Source organism: Cyprinus carpio, chromosome B13, assembly GCF_018340385.1.
Source record: "Cyprinus carpio isolate SPL01 chromosome B13, ASM1834038v1, whole genome shotgun sequence".
Classification (NCBI taxonomy): domain Eukaryota; kingdom Metazoa; phylum Chordata; class Actinopteri; order Cypriniformes; family Cyprinidae; genus Cyprinus; species Cyprinus carpio.
In genome coordinates, this window is record NC_056609.1 from 9,820,572 (window position 1) to 9,837,162 (window position 16,591).

A 16,591-nucleotide genomic window follows, 5' to 3' on the forward strand; every position below is an offset into this window, starting at 1 on the left:
AAAAATATTAATCAACACAGCATTTTCAACATTAAAAATAATAAGTAGCAAATCGGCATATTAGAATGATTTCTGAAGGATCATGTGACACTGCAAATTGAGGTTTTCAGCTTTGCTTCACAGAAATAAATTACATTTTAAAATGTATTCAACTAGAACATAACTATTTGAAATTGTAAAAATATTTCACAATATTGCTGTTTTTATTGTGTTAAATAAATGTAGCCTAGATGAGGTCTTTCACAAACATCATGCAAACCCAACTTGAGCTTGAACTTGAACAGTAGTGGATGTATAAAAATATCTTCCCACTATTTTTAAAACCATGCATAAGGATGAGAAAACATGGAAATTTTTTCAACGACTCAGTAGGAAGGAATACATGCAAATGTTTTAAATTGTTAGCGGGGCCTTTGGAAGGACCAAGCTTGTTGACACAGGGACACTGGCCTCCTCTTAGAACCTGCGACTTCCTGTCCAACTGCTCGTATAAAGTCGCAAGGCTTTTACCACAACGTAGCCATCCTCCAGAGCAGTGCATGCACAGGCCGGGAGTGAACCGCTTGACCCGAAACCAATGCTTTCCCACGGCAGATCTGGACCGAGTCCAGGGCGAACGTGCCATGGAGACAGACTGTCAAAACTCAGATCAGCAATCCCTCATTGTCTGCGTCTCTCTGTTTGTCCTGTTGCTTATGTTAGCTTTCCCTTGATGGGTCTGGCTGTCTGTCCCAGTTTATATTATAGCTACCCAAGACCCTCTTAGAGACCCTCAAAACAACATGTCTAATGGCTGAGAAAACATTTGGACCGGCCGTTAAATCAAAATGTCAGTCCAAAATTCGATTTTAGGAAATGCATGTGTTCTCAAGACCTTATTTTCTCTTTTTTCCCTCACTAGTGTGCACTAAGGGCCAGGCGGTGAGCGGTCAGTACAGGATGTTGGCTAAGAATGGGGGCTATGTGTGGGTGGAGACCCAGGGTACAGTCATCTACAACAGTCGCAACTCCCAGCCCCAGTGCATTGTGTGCGTGAACTACGTGCTGAGGTAAGGCAAAAAAATGAAAGGTGACAAAGCTTGTGATCTGATGTTTGTACTGCATCTGCAGTCTGGAACTTTCTGTTCTCTGCTCATCGATGCTTGTGATCCAATTAAAGACAAAAAATACAACTTTACGGGATAGTTCATCCAAAAATTTAGTCACCCTCATGTCGTTCCAAACCATTTATACCGTTATGTTTTCTGTGGAACACAAAGGGGGAAACTGATGAATGTTCACACAGCAGCAGCTCGTGGTGATGCACACCCTTGTGACCTCTTCTCTCAGCAGTGTTGTATGTACAGCCATCAGTCGTACTTATCAGACTCTCTTTTCTTAGTGATGTTGAGGACAAGTCTATGATCTTCTCTATGGACCAGACTGAGTCTCTGTTAAAGCCTCAGCACTTGAACCGTTTCTTCAGTCCATGCAAAGGCGGCCTGGGCAGTGAGCCAGGAGAAGTGCTCTTCACCAAACTCAAAGAGGAGCCTGAGGATCTCACCCAGCTGGCACCTACACCTGGTGACACCATCATCTCTCTTGACTTTGGTGAGCTTTTTTGTAGTTTTGGGCGACCTCAAAAGCAAGTGACAGGAAAGAAATTATACTGTTACAAACGATTTCCATTTCAAATGCTGTTCATGTGAAATATGAAGCAGCACTGATTTTAACATTTAGAATAATGAAAAAATGTTTCTTGAGCTACAAATCAACATATTCAAATGTTTTTTTCAATTCATTCCTTTTTCTTTCAGCTAACCCCCAGTATGAGGAGCACCAGATGTACAGCAAAGTGTCTTCTGTGGCTCCTGCTGTCTCTCGCTCTGTTCATGAAGGCCACAAGACGAGCTACGCTGGAGACATGGCCAAGATGGCCACCACTTTCTCTGTGCCTCAGACTCTGCCGGCCAGCAGCACAACTCCCAGCCTGAGCAGCTGCTCTACAGTAAATACAAATACTACATCTTCTCATCGCCACATATTTTGTTTGCATAAAACATTGATTACTGTACAGTATGTCGTCATAGAGTGTGTTATATATTGAACAGCCCAGCAGTCCTGGAGATTACTACACCTCAGTGGACAGTGACCTGAAGGCGGAGCTGACCGAGAAACTGTTTTCCTTGGACACACAAAAGACAAAGACTCCCTGCAACCAAGAGGTTAGCAAATATTCAAACTGTAATAGCAATAATGCTTTTATATTTAATATGAAGTACGTGGTACTTTAATATTTCTATGTACATATTTCACTGAGATTATAACTGTTTAGATCTCTAAGAAATCTTAAATATGAAAAAAAATATTTAAGAGTTCCCACATAGAGCACTTGTTGGCTGCATTTTCTTAATCCATTAAATAAAATAAAGAATTTTTTTTTTTTTTGTATTTGACTGCCAAACTTTCAAGCAAAGGTATGATAAGATCATGAGAAATGTAAATCCAGTCAAATATATGTAAACACTTTTGAACAAATACACATTTAAACAAATAAGAGAGTTTGGTCCGTGTACTTTTGCGTCCATTCGTTTTTCGTTTTTTAACCCAGAAATGAAATACGGAAAATGTGGTTTCTTCTTTAATGGTTCAAACACTGATGAATAGAATAAGCAGACACAAACTAATTTTCATTATTGAAAATCTGTATTTCATTAAAAATCGTAATAAAAAATTATATAAAGCTTGTTTTTAATGTATATAAATGCTAAATTTAATTTCTACCATTTTTAGCGTCTCTATACAGACGCTAGCGCCCTCTCGCTCTACTGACGTAGCTACCATAACTGTTTTATAAAAACTTTTAGCGTCAATATTTTTATGATCTTAAACATACTGTACACATACTGGTAAAAAAAAAATAATAATAAAAATTAAAAAAAATAATAAAAAATAAAAACCGTATAGCCTGAATGCACTGTATGTCGCTTTGGATAAAATTGTATGCTAAATGCATAAATGTAAATTATCTTAAAGTACCCCTATTATGCCATTTCTAAGGTTCCAGAGTTTTTTTTTGGGGAGTCTTCTACAATAGGTTTACATGCATGCAAGGTCAAACAACCCTTTCGTTTTCTCAGAATATGCATCTAATATCACCTTATTTTCCAACGATTCTCAAACGATTTGTTCGAAGCAGTTCTAAGATTCAGTCTCTCTAAACCCCTCTTATGGTTGAGCCTCATTGATTATAACGGATTTTTGAGATCGGGATAAACTGAAATGAATGACAGCTTTATAATTATTATAGGGAGCGCAGAGCGCGCTTTCTTGGCCAATTCATTCAGAATTTCAATAAATTTAGTTTTTCATGATGCTGTTGGACTAGTGACAGCTGCACGCTGCAAACATCTGCATATAGACTGCAACCAAAATGGTCGCATTTTTCACAATTTTTTGAGAATGTGCGAGTTCAGATTTGACGTGGTCGCATTTGTGCTAGTGCATGGTCTGCCCTGCTCCAAAGCATCTGCTCCATACTGTAGCAGGAGTCAGATTTCACTGATCACATGAAGAGAGGCGCTTTCAGTGACTGGTATGGTTTATACTTGCAGCATCAGCACGAGCGCGAAGGTGCGAGCAACGCTCGGCAAAAATGACGCAAATATTAAGGAAATGATGGAAGACGGCGGATTTGGATTTCACACTAAAATAAAATAAAAGACTGCTTCATAAACCAGAGAAGGTGAACATATTGGTATTCTTGTGGAAACAACAACAACAACAACAACAACAAAAACATGCAAGTCCTGTCAGCGACAGCCAGTTTAGTTTCACTTTCTTTTTGTTTTCAAAAAGCTTGTTATCTTTGCTGTTTACCTCACGTTACGCCATGGAGGCTTTCTTTATTATTATTTGTTGTTGTTGTTGTTTGTTTTTTATTTATTTGATTCCTCGCTGTTTGCTAAACATTCTGTAATTTATTAGTCTGTGTATATAATAGCATGTGGAGCCATGCCTCATCTTACTAGTTTTTGTTAATAAACGTTAGGCTATCTCGTTTGTCATTATAGCTTATATATATATATATTATAGTTTTATTGTTGTTGTGCTTTTTAATTAAGTATAACAATTAATCAAACTTTTGTTTTAGTCTTAAAAAATGAAAAGTGTATAGATATAGCCTAAGCAAAACAGACAATTATCTTTTCTTGTAAAACGTGACACAAAGATCGCTAATTCGAAGTGAAAGCGTCCAAAGTCTGACTTATAAACACAGCAAAAGAGGAATTCCCATTCACAAAATTTAAATCACAAATGATACTGATGAAAAAGAACGGGTTGAATGTTGAACACTCGTTACCATATAACTATAAACTATGATAAAAGTTAATCAGCATGCATTGATTAATGCCATGCTGTAGTAAAAAAAAAAAAAAAAAAAAAAAAACCTGAGACCAAATGATGTGCTCCTGCGACCAACTGAGAAAGTCGAAAAAAACAGAGACCAGTGGGAAGAATGAGTCTAGAGCCCTGTAGCCTAAACACCGCATTATGCGAATGCCACTATCAGTGAACAGGGCAAAAATATGTCAAAATGTATAAGGTATGTGTAGCCTACACATTGTAGCCTACTGAACGTGCACTGAGCGACCATGCATGGGTCCTCTCCAATAACCCATACAGCACACAAAGTTATGACAAAATTATATCCCAATATATAATTTTATGATGATAGATTTCCCAGGATTCTGCAATGTCTATTTTAAAAATAATATCTGTATCAAGTCTTTGCATTGTTCCAAAGACGGCTCTAGTTCTCATGTGAAAGTGCGGAAGAAGCATCACTAAATTTGGCCAAAGAAAACTTGTTAAAATCGACATTTTTCTATATTAATTTGTGCATTTTTCAAATGTTCATTAAAAGTGCAAAAAAATCATTAACAAAAATCTGAAAAGAAGTCAATATTTTACGTTTTCGGGCAGCATTTTGGTCCGTGTATCTTTTGGTCATTCGATTTTTTGTTTAATTTTGTAAGTAGAAAAATGAAAAACAGCTCCTTTTTCGTTTTTAAATTTTTTGCAAAAAACGAAAAACAAGAATTCGGCTTAATTTTTAGTTTTTCGTTCAGGGTTAGAAAAAATGAATAAACAGCTTGAATATTCGATTTCTACACGTGGGCGGGAATTAAACTCCCCTTTCCGCTGATTGGTCAGACAAAAAAAAAGATCAAACCATGCTGTCATCAGTCCTTCTGCAGTTCCGCGCGGCAGAATACTAGTCCTCTGCTGCAGCAGCAGTTGTACAGATTCTTAAACTTTTTTATTGCAACTATTTAATCTTTTTCTCATCAAACAACCAGACAAATGAATGGCTCGACACAACCTGTTCTGTGGCAGATCCTAGGGCTTTCTTCTGTGAAGATATAAATTCTATGCTTTGCATCAGCTGGGCATGCCAGGGCAGGCTATATCCTACCCTGGTCCCCCAGTAAGTTTTGTTTGTTTAATTAAGTAATTAATTATTATTATTATAAATATTATTAATTATTTCAAAATAAATATTTTAAACACTAATACAAAAAAGAAAGAATAATGCTTTGACTTGGGTATATTCAGAGATGGGTAGATTACTTACAAATTGTAATCCGTTACTGATTCCAAATTACATGACAAAAAAATGTAGTCAGTAACTAATCCACTACATTTCACGTTTTAGGTAATATAGTCAGATTACTTTTGACCTAACTCGTTTATCACACTGATTTAAACAGGATAATCTTGTACCATAATGATGTAAAAATACAAATAGTGAGAAAATATATTCCTTTCATTGTAATTAACAACATGAAGTGCATTAAACATTATATTACGTCAGGGTTTCGTAAAGGTTCGTAAAGGAACTGCGGGGTGGGGGGGGGGGGTGTAAGTAATTAAAGTAATTAAATCATAAAAATGTAAAATTAAAATAAATCATACACTTACTAAAAAAGATGAAATATTTTATGTTTACCTTCATTTGTTTGTGCCATATGACCATTCATCTATGTCAGAGGGTACTTAAAGGATCACTGATTATGATTTCACTTTTTTTTAACTTTAGTGTGTAATGTTGCTGTTTGAGCATAAAAAAACATTTGCAAAGTTACGATGCTCAAAGTTTAACGCAAGGGAGATATTGTCTTTTACAGAATTGCTGATTGACCACCCCTTTAAAGTAAATATGTTAGGTGAAAGAGGTTCAGAGGACAAAGAGTTTGAGAATGTCTGCAAATAAGAAATAATGAGAATTTGTGCATTTTAATGAGTTTGAAAGACAAAAGCCTTTCAATAATACATAATAATACATGGTTAACCTACTGAGTGATCATTTAAATAAAAAATAATGCGTTCATCAGTAGTTGATGCAATGTTGAAACACTTCTTAAACCTGAAATTATTTTTGTAAACCCATTGGTCAAATGCTGTATAGCCACCGGATTAATGACTGATAACTGTGTGAATGTCCACAAACTGGAAGACTTTCCAAGTGTATATAAGCGGTAGAGTATTTTAGAAAGGAACATTTAAAAAAAAAAAAAAAAAAAAAAGAGGAATTAGAGAGAATCAATAAACGATGATTCATTTATTTCTATTGAGTGAATAATATGTAATCTATAAAAAAAGTAACTGTAGTCTGATTTAGTCTGACACTTGTGCACTCGCACACAGGAATGTAACACAAGATTTACATAAATGTAATTAATTGCCATTTGGTTTGTTTCTCACCAAACCTTACTGTATACCTTCAGAACGTTTGGAATATAGCATACGCCACGAGATGCATATTATTTTATGACAGATTTGCATCCGCTTAAAGAATGAAAAGTGAAAGTCACCGTTCTCTGCCATTAAATGGGTAAGTGCGAGCAGGACATTTTTGTGTGTGTGTTTCAGAAAAAAGAAGGTAGACCTAATAAGCCTTTAGAAAAACATCTGACTAGTTACCCTAGTTAAATAAAACAGAAAAACGCGACTACTGTCAAGCACAGACCAGTATTGAAGTGCACAGGAAATATGCAGCAATCTAAACAGTTTATTTAATTAATATTGAGAATTAGTTGATGTTCACCTGGATTTGTTCCTCAAGAACGGAAATAATTTAATAAGTTGTCATTTATAGTCATATGGTAAAATGCATATTTTTTATTTGTGTACATTCAAAATGACTACAAAACGTCGTCCTGTTGAAAAATAAAGAAAACAACAGAATGCACTGCTTTAGCGCAAAACATGAACCAATACACAGCTAGTAGGCTGCTTGATGCGCCTATTTTTAAAAGTCTACATTAAGGTTATTTGACGTTAAATGCATTATTTAAGTCATTTTAGAATAAATCACATTATATATCATGATAAAAAGTGACTTTACAGTTTGGAAAATATGGTAGGCTATGAAACCCCCCCCCCCCCCCCCCCCCCCCCCCCCCCCAGCAGCAGAAGAGGACTAGTATTCTGCCGCGAGGAACTGCAGAAGAACTGATGACAGTTTGATCTTTTTTTTTTTTTTTTTTTTTTTTTTGTCTGACCAATCAGCAGAAAGGGGGCGTTTAATTCCCACCCACGTGTAGAAATCGAATATTCAAGCTGTTTATTCATTTTTCTACCCCTGAAAGAAAAACTACAAATTAAGCCGAATTCTTGTTTTTCGTTTTTTGCAAAAAATTTAAAAACGAAAAAGGAGCCGTTTCTCATTTTTCTACTTTCAATATTAAACAAAAAAATCCAATGACCAAAAGATACACGGACCCATTTTGTGTGTACGGTTCTAATTTCAATTTTGGTTTTCAGCATAGCATTTAAAAATACAATAACCGTTCATTTTTCGTTTTTTCCGTCATGGTTAAAAAACGAAAAACGAATGGACGCAAAAGTACACGGACCGAGTTTTTTGTTTTGTTTTGTTTTTTTGTTTCAAAACAGTCAGTTGTTTTAGTTATTTTAAACAGATGTGTGTTTTTTTTTGTTTGTTTTTTTTTGCTTTTTCGTTTTTGTTTCAAAAAACAGTCCCTTTTTTAATTTCTGAAAGAAAAAAAAAACTCTTTTGAAGGTCTTTTTTCTTATCCAGAGATATTTTGATTCCTCGTGATCCTTTTAATGTCAACTCTTATGAAAAAGACAAAATCAGGTGTTGCATGTAAAACCTTGCTGACCTTTGACCTCTCCCTGTGACCTTCCAGACTGACCCGAGTGATCTGGACTTGGAGACTCTGGCTCCCTACATCCCTATGGATGGTGAGGACTTCCAGCTCAATCCCATCTGCCAGGAGGAGCCGTCATCTGAGACCGGGGCCCTGGGAACCAACCAGCAGAGCTTCAGCAACATCACAAGCCTCTTCCAGCCCTTGAGTTCCCCTTCAGCAGCCCACTTCCAGCCCAACATGAGTTCAGGAGGGGACAAGCAGAGCATCAACGGAGGCTCTGTGGAGTCCTGGCCATCTGTACCCTACAGCAGGGGCCCCATGCAGATGCCTCCCTACCATGATCCCGCCAGCACCCCGCTGTCCTCTATGGGAGGCCGTCAGAATCTGCAGTGGCCGCCTGACCCTCCATTACCCAGCAAGGCTGGAATGATGGATCCTTTAGTCGCAAAGCGCTCTTGCCAAACTCTGCCAGCAAATCGAATGCCGCCTTACTTGCAAAGGTGATTCTGCATATTACAGGGTGTTTCTCTTGGTTTGGTCTTATAAAATAACATTCGATATGCTGCTATCTTTAGATCTGCATTGGATGACGCCTGTCTTTGTTTCACAGGCCCATGGAGAACTTTGTGCAGAACTACAGAGATATAAGCCCAGCTCGACTTGCTTTTTCTAACAATTTCAAGCGCTCGTTCACACAGATGACAATGGTTTGTTCATATTTAACATATATTTAATGTTTTTAGTATATTCGAATGATTTCTGAAGGATCATGTGACACTGAAGACTGGAGTAATGATGCTGAAAATTCAGCTTTGCATCACAGGAATAAGTTACCTTTTAAAATATATTAAACTAGATGACATTATTTTAAAAACTTTTTTAAACTATTTCCAGTATGTATTCCTGCTGCATTTATTGTATTTTTGATCAAATAAATGCAGCTTTGGTAAGCATAAGAGACTTGATCGGTAGTGTATAATGCAATAAATTATTTATCTGAACATTAATAAATAATTAGTAATTATATTTAACAAAGGAAATTTGGTTGGTTAATTTGGATTTTTTTTTGTTTGTTTTTGGCATATTATTTACCCACTAAAATTATCTTTATTATAATGCCAGAAATATTCTTACCAACCTATTGGTAAAGTACTTATGAAGGTAATTGTATTACAGTAATATTTTTAAAATTAAAATGCAATAAGTAAAAAAGAGAGAAATTGAAAATATTAACTGCTTACTGTCCTGAAAGTAATGATCTATTAAATAAATAAAACGACATGGTTTACTTATTTTTGCTTAATGCACACTTCCAGTCAAAACTTTCAATACTGCTTATTTTTTGTTAGTACTATTTTAGTACTAATAATTTTCATTAATATTTTATTTAGTACTGTACCATATATTTTTAGCTCGAAAGATGTTCTGGACATTTGTTGGCTGCCTTTCCTTCATTATTCAGTCATACATTTTCAAATAAATTTGTGTTTACCTGGCAAACTTTCAAGCATTTAATCATAAACCTCTCTATAAAAGATTTTATAAAATCATAAAAAATGTCAATTAGATCAAATGTATCTAAACACTTTGAAATTATAGTTTTACATTTTTATTTTGGGTGATATTTATATTTAAATTGTAAGTCACCACATGCTCCCTGTATGTTTTAGAATGAGCTGCCCCCCACAAAATCACAAAACACAATGTGGAAGAGACTTCGGAATGAGAGCTGTGCCGTTATGGACAGAAAATCACTCAGCACCAGCGCTTTGTCAGGTATGCTTTATTATTATTATTTCCTGATGGGAAAAAAAAAGTTTGGCCCATGATTCTGCAGAGCAAATCATGCCAAAAGAACACTTTAGCACCCACCAGCAATCAATGTCTAGCATCTGTATCGCTGACAAAACCAATATCAATTGCTAATCAGATGAATTTATATCTAGACAAAAGCATGGACCACCAGCACAGGAAGACCCAGTATTCAGGGAATCCGGCCGGACAGGCGACAAAGCGCTTCAGAGAAGAGTGCTGTAACTACAGAGAGTTCAACATGCAGCCTTCCTCCAAGATGGATGGTGAGCTCTGAACCGACACAGACACACGTCTGCTCTTACATACGTCATGCACTGTGGATCCTGATTCTCAGAACCGCTTGTGTTTGCAGGAATCGCGAGTCGTCTTATCGGGCCCTCCTTCGGGAGCTACTCTCTGCCTGAACTGACGCGTTACGACTGCGAGGTCAACATCCCGTTGCAAGGCAATCTTCATTTGCTGCAGGGCAGTGACCTCCTAAGAGCATTAGACCAGGCCACTTAGACCGGTTTCTACACAGAAATGCAGTCCCACTTTCCCCCGACCCTATCGCTCATCTCACACTCACCATCCCGACAATAACCATCCCAGCTTCAGCACATCCCACAAACACCCTCTCACAGTCATATCTACCTGAGCGCATACATGACAAATGTAGCTTTGATTCTATTTTTATTGTCTACATCTTCATAAATTATATACGTGTACTATTTTTTTAGTTACAAGACAGTTTCGGAATGAATTTAAGTATTTTTGGAGGAGTTGAAATGATGTTGCGTTGTGTTGTCTTCGGCTGGCTGGTTGTTTCTCTGCTTGTCAGATCATTTCGGCGAAGCTGTTTTCAGCATACTCTCCTTTTGTTTCTCTATCAAGTTCAGGACAAGAAAAAAAAAAGAAAAAAAAAAAAGAATCTACTGTAAGCTACTTGTTATAAAATGTTCTAATTTCTTTCATTTGTTCTAACTTTCCTACCTCTGACACATCATCAAAGACCCCATGAAATCAAAAGGCTAGTTTTGAGCTCATGTATACACTAATGCAGTGGCTCCCAAAGATGTTTTATTAAATAATTCAATCAGCATTAACAATAGCTGATATTAATAATAGTCATAATGCATTACCCAAAAAATAAACACAAAACAAACACATAGTAAAACAAATGAATATGATATGCAGACATAGTAAAACAAATATGAGAGAAATTAATTCAATTAAATTTGGTAACGCTTTACAAAAGGCCTTTATGAATAATGCATCATAAAAGTATCTTTAATGCATTAATTATGCCTTGTAATACACCTTATAATGCATTGTGCAATCAAATGAATAATTGTAAGCACAGTTAATACATTATAACACTTATCAATTAATTGTTACGCTATGCATTTTAAATTTGGTTGTAATTATTTACAACAAGATGTAATGTATTACAATGCACATTATGAATAATTACAATGCATTATACCCTTCAATAACCCTTTATAATGCATTATACATAAAGGCTTTAAGTAAAGTGTTAGCTTAAATTCTACTAAATTAAAAAGCGATTAAATTTATAATGAATAAATAAAATATTATTGAAAAAAGCAATAAAATGACATTGCATTATTATTATTCAACACATTAATTAGTTTTGCTTTTAATTAAAGTTTAATGATGCTTTGTTTAATTACACCTGTGCTGGCAACCACGGTGCTAGTGCACTTCTAAAAGCTAACAAAATGAATATTTGTCGCACATACTTTAAAATTATAATATATTTAATGTTTTAATATTTGTTCAATCAAATTCTAAAAAAATGAAAATGTCATTTTCTCTGCAGTCATGGTTGTAAATCATGGTTAGCCTGTTAAAAAAAAAAAAATCCAACCAAAACTTCTTGTTTGAACAGGAAATATGTACATAAAGTTAAGAAAACTGTGCTCATGAGCCGTTTCATGGGGTCTTTATGCCTTGTCCTCACTGACCACTTTCAGTGTTCATGTTATTCATGTGCCTTTCTTTGTTTGATTAGTGGCAATACTGTGTTTCTGTCTCTGATCTCTGTTTATTGCCTTATTGTGGAGACCACTTTAAAAACATATATTTTTGTCAATTTAGCTGTAAGCATACATATTTAAAGGAAGATCCTCTAAGATTTCTACTATAGATTTCTACTTTGATGATAAAGTTAAGCATTTATTTGTCCTGGTACTTTGTCTTGTCTACTCAGTAGATGTGAATCAGAGTCCTTATCGAGTCTGCAGTGCTGGTGTCCTGTGCTCTTTCTTGGTGGCATTTTTTTCTGGAAATATGCAAAAATGCATATTACAATTATTGGCAGGCCAGTAGAGTTGGTTTAAAAATTGGAGAAAAGAGTTGTTGGTTTTTTTTTTTTTTTTTAAATGCAACAAAATTGTTTTAGACATGTTATGTAGCATATTGGATCTTTAAAAAGAGTTTAATCTTAGTGATTTCTTGCATTGTTTAAAGATGGTGCTTCATGCAGCCTGACCCATATGAATACTTAGGTAATAACATTAACTCTCTTTTAATTTGAATTGCCTTGAGGTTGTCTTTAAAGTTGAATCCTAAAGGATCTAAATTATTTCTTAAGGCTATTAGTTACGACTGTGGCAATATGTAGTAATGTAGCGAGAACTGTGGATGATGATGATGATGATTCTTCTGCTTCAACACATATTCGCACTTTAGATCTGTTTAATTTTAATGTAAATCTAAACCCCTGGTGAAAAAAAAGATTGACACATTGCTAAGATTTAAAGGTACAAAGATGAGGTTTGGCACACAATCCAGTTTTTGAAGCGATAGTGTGTTTTGTGAGCAGACTGGAGATGTGTTGCTTAATGCTGGAGCCGCTGTGTGAGATGCTATCGGAGAGAGTGGCTGTGTACAACTAAGCAAAGCTAATTCAGCATACGAGTAAATGCCACAAAAATTGTCCTGGTCATATTTCACTCCAGAGGAAAATAAATCAAATTATATCATGGGATGATAAGACAATTATGCATATTTTCAGAACCATTAACATTATCTTGCATTATTTTTGTTACAGTTACCCCCAAAACTCTCCCAGTTATCATTGCGTTGAAAAAGACAAAAACTACTTAAACATGATGGTTTTATACATATTTTTTAGTTTTTATTTAATATTTTATTATATTGTTCTATGAATTTAAATAAATACTGTAAAAAAAAAAGAAAAATTGTATGATAACAATGAGAGTAAATAAAAAGTTAATTAAAAAAATTAAGAAAATTATTTATTTTTATTGGTCATATTTTATATATATATAATTTTTTTTTGGGGGGGGGGGGGTAAAATCTGACTAATAAAACAAACATATACACACATATAATATGTAATAAAGGTAAAAAAGTTTATTTTTATTTGTCACATTTTACCCCCAAAATAAAATATATTTAGAATTTTTATATGTAATTCTATATAAAATTATATCAAATGTGGCCAATAAACACACACACACACACACACACACACACACACACACACACACACACACACACACACACACACACATAATATAATTACTTTTTTTTTCTTTTTTAGGTGATATTCCCTTAAATATTACCTACAGCAAATTTTAGTGCACCTGTCATAACATGTCTGAGGCTTATATTAAACTATATTGTTGTTGGGTGAAATTCTGCATATTTTCCCCAAATAAACCAGATACATCTAGAATCAATGTGCACATGCTTTCTATAGCTTTTGGTTTTAGTAAATGGCAATAATCCCATATTTAAACTTTAACAGGTGCCTTAACACCAGCAAATCTAGGTCACTGCACATTGAATCATGTAGCATTCAACACTAAACTATAAAGCAATGCAGTTCTCCACTTATTACTTGAATGTTCTGATGTTAATGCCAAAGGAGGAAATGATGAACCCATATCATTCTCAAAGCAGTGCAGCCATATGAAGATGTTACCGTGAGAGTTGTGCATCTGAATGTGCAGAAAGCGCTGGTTCATGTTTGTATTGTTCATGTCTAATATCTACTGCTATGAAGGTCATTCACCAGACTGAGCCCCCCGAACCCACTGAATTTCAGATAGCATTGCCCTTGTGTGCGCCATTGGTTTTGTGGTTTTCTTCAACTTTAAAGACAACATTAGATAAATGCATAAAATAGGCAGATTTTTTTATTATAAAATGAAAAAATAAACCAAGTACGTACTTATTTTAATATGTTAAATGTATATTGACATTATTATGATACTGTTATTATGATTATTGTTGACATTACTGTATGGGAAATTTTACCCAATAAGTTGTATCTCTGCACTGATATCATATTAAAGCTTATCAATCTTCTGCTGATTGTTTCTTTGTTTTCATTCATCACTTGTGTGCTATCTCTTCAACCTTACATAAAAGTACAGTGCCGGTACCATGGTACAGTAATGGTATCAGTTGGTAATACCATGGTACTCCAAGGCAGGGTGTTTCCATAGAACAGGGGTCACTAAACTCCGTCCTGGAGGGCCGTGTCCTGCAGAGTTTGCCTGAAAGTTTCAATTCTACCTAGTAAGACCTTGATTAGCTGCTTCAAGTGTGTTTAATTAGGGTTGGAGCTAAAATCTGCAGGACACTGGCCCTCCAGGACCGAGTACAAAAAACCTGGTATTACTCACATTTTGGTCTGTTTTTGCATCGTGAAAACAGTATTAGCAATAGTATTAGCCATTTTTACTGCGGTTTTACCATGTTCTTAGACAGAAGACATAAAACTGATCCAATAACATGTTTTACTTGCATTTACTCAGTTCATAAGGTACAGGGCCTACTGTATTTCGTTCATTTCACCGCACATTTTTAATTTTAAACCAAAATAAATAAATAAATAAATAAATAGATAAAGTTTTTAGAATGTAAGCTACTTATGATCAATGGTTAAACTGCTTTATACATACATATATATATATATATATATATATATATATATATATATATATATATATATATAAAGAGTGGCAATAGCAATATGATTAAGCTTGTTTTATGTGTTTTTGGTCATTTTTATTATATATATATATATATATATATATATATATATATATATATATATATATATATATATATATATATGGTTTTAGTACTCATTGGGTCTACTCATAGGTTTATTAGTCATGGGTACTAATTTTTTAGTGTGTAAGATACTAATGTTCAATAGACACATTTATTATTAATAATAAGCAACAAACAGTAATATAGTTTGGAAACTGTAACTGTAACTCTCCCCAGACACTGTAGCAACTTGGCTATCAACATTTTTAAAAGACTTTTAATCAGTCTTATTTTAGTAATATTTATATATTATTATAGTATTTATTCATATTTCTAATGATTTTATTTGTATATTTTCATTTTCATTTTAGTTTGTTTTAGTAATTTAGCTTTAATTTATTTCAGTTTTAATTTGTCATTTAAGTCACTTATATTTCATTCAGTTTTTTTTTCATTTTTGTTTTTCATTAATTTTTTCACCATTTTATTCCTTTATTTCAATTAATGAAAATGATTTTAATTGCCTTAGTTTTAGTTGACAATAACAACACTTCTTGAATGCATCTCATCTCATTTAGAATTTAATGTTAGACGCATCCATTTCATAAACCATCTTTTAAAAAAGACCCAACTGTCAGCCAACTATAACATGTATACATGTGTTAATGAAGTAGAAGCCTGTATAAAACCCTTTAGTCCTTTCAATAAAGGGTCTCTGGCTTTGAAACAAATCTGCAGCTCAGCTATTCTAACAACAAATATGCCATCAATCACCATTAAGCTGCATGCGTTCGGCACTGTCAGAGCGCAGCAGTGTGTTATTTCTGTCATCTCAATGGCATGTCACGGCTAAACTTGTTCAATTTTTTAAATAATGACAGCTGGACACACCTCTCTTCTCAGAAATGACACAACATAAAGCTATTAAAAAAAAACTGACAGAGAATGTCAGACAAGTTTCATTAAAGTGCTGAGTGGATGGAGAGACTGCGCTTCAAATGGAGTTGGGAAAACTAGGCAAACCGCGTAACTCTTGGACCCTGAAATGCAGGGGGGGAAAACAGACAGGCCTGTTCTAAATGTCCTCACAAGCCCAGGAAAATGTCCTAACAGCCCCAGGACGTTTGCCAGTACAGACATGCTAATTAAAGGAACTTTCCATTAGCAAATTCTGTCCCTCTCGACCATTACAACCAAAAGAGGCAGAGTTGAAGCCAAAGGGCATGATGGAGACTTTGTAAAAACCGCAGACAGAGAATGCAGATTAGAGCGGTAAAGATGCACAAGTTTTGTAACAGTAACCATCAGTAATGATCCTGTCAACCACTGCGGGATGCCAAAACAGATTGGAAGGCCAGTGCCAAACCAGTCGGTGTCCCCGGCTAACCCGCAAATGTTATCAGGCACACAAACACACCGAATGTCCTCCTCCTTCACCGCCTGTGGAGTCACTTCTGTACTGAGATGTTTGCTGGATGTTCGCCTAGCCAAACCTCTCTCATTTATTTGTTATTGTCCTTGTTATTTCTGTTTGGAATATGACGCACATCCCTTCCTCACTCTCCATCTTCCACAGACAA

General features: G+C 35.0%; 1 protein-coding gene across 1 annotated transcript in view; it reads left to right on the forward strand.

Annotated features, from left to right (window-relative positions):
• The window catches only part of LOC109069786 (endothelial PAS domain-containing protein 1-like), a 40,690-nt gene extending 29,616 nt beyond the window's left edge, over positions 1 to 11,074 (forward strand). Inside the window, exons 8-16 of the mRNA XM_042736385.1 lie at positions 902 to 1,049; positions 1,382 to 1,590; positions 1,797 to 1,987; positions 2,091 to 2,204; positions 8,199 to 8,662; positions 8,773 to 8,869; positions 9,833 to 9,938; positions 10,109 to 10,240; positions 10,330 to 11,074. Coding sequence (XP_042592319.1) covers positions 902 to 1,049; positions 1,382 to 1,590; positions 1,797 to 1,987; positions 2,091 to 2,204; positions 8,199 to 8,662; positions 8,773 to 8,869; positions 9,833 to 9,938; positions 10,109 to 10,240; positions 10,330 to 10,481 — 1,613 coding nt within the window. The 3' untranslated portion in view covers positions 10,482 to 11,074. The remainder of the gene's footprint in view (positions 1 to 901; positions 1,050 to 1,381; positions 1,591 to 1,796; positions 1,988 to 2,090; positions 2,205 to 8,198; positions 8,663 to 8,772; positions 8,870 to 9,832; positions 9,939 to 10,108; positions 10,241 to 10,329) is intronic.
• The last annotated feature ends 5,517 nt before the right edge of the window (positions 11,075 to 16,591 follow it).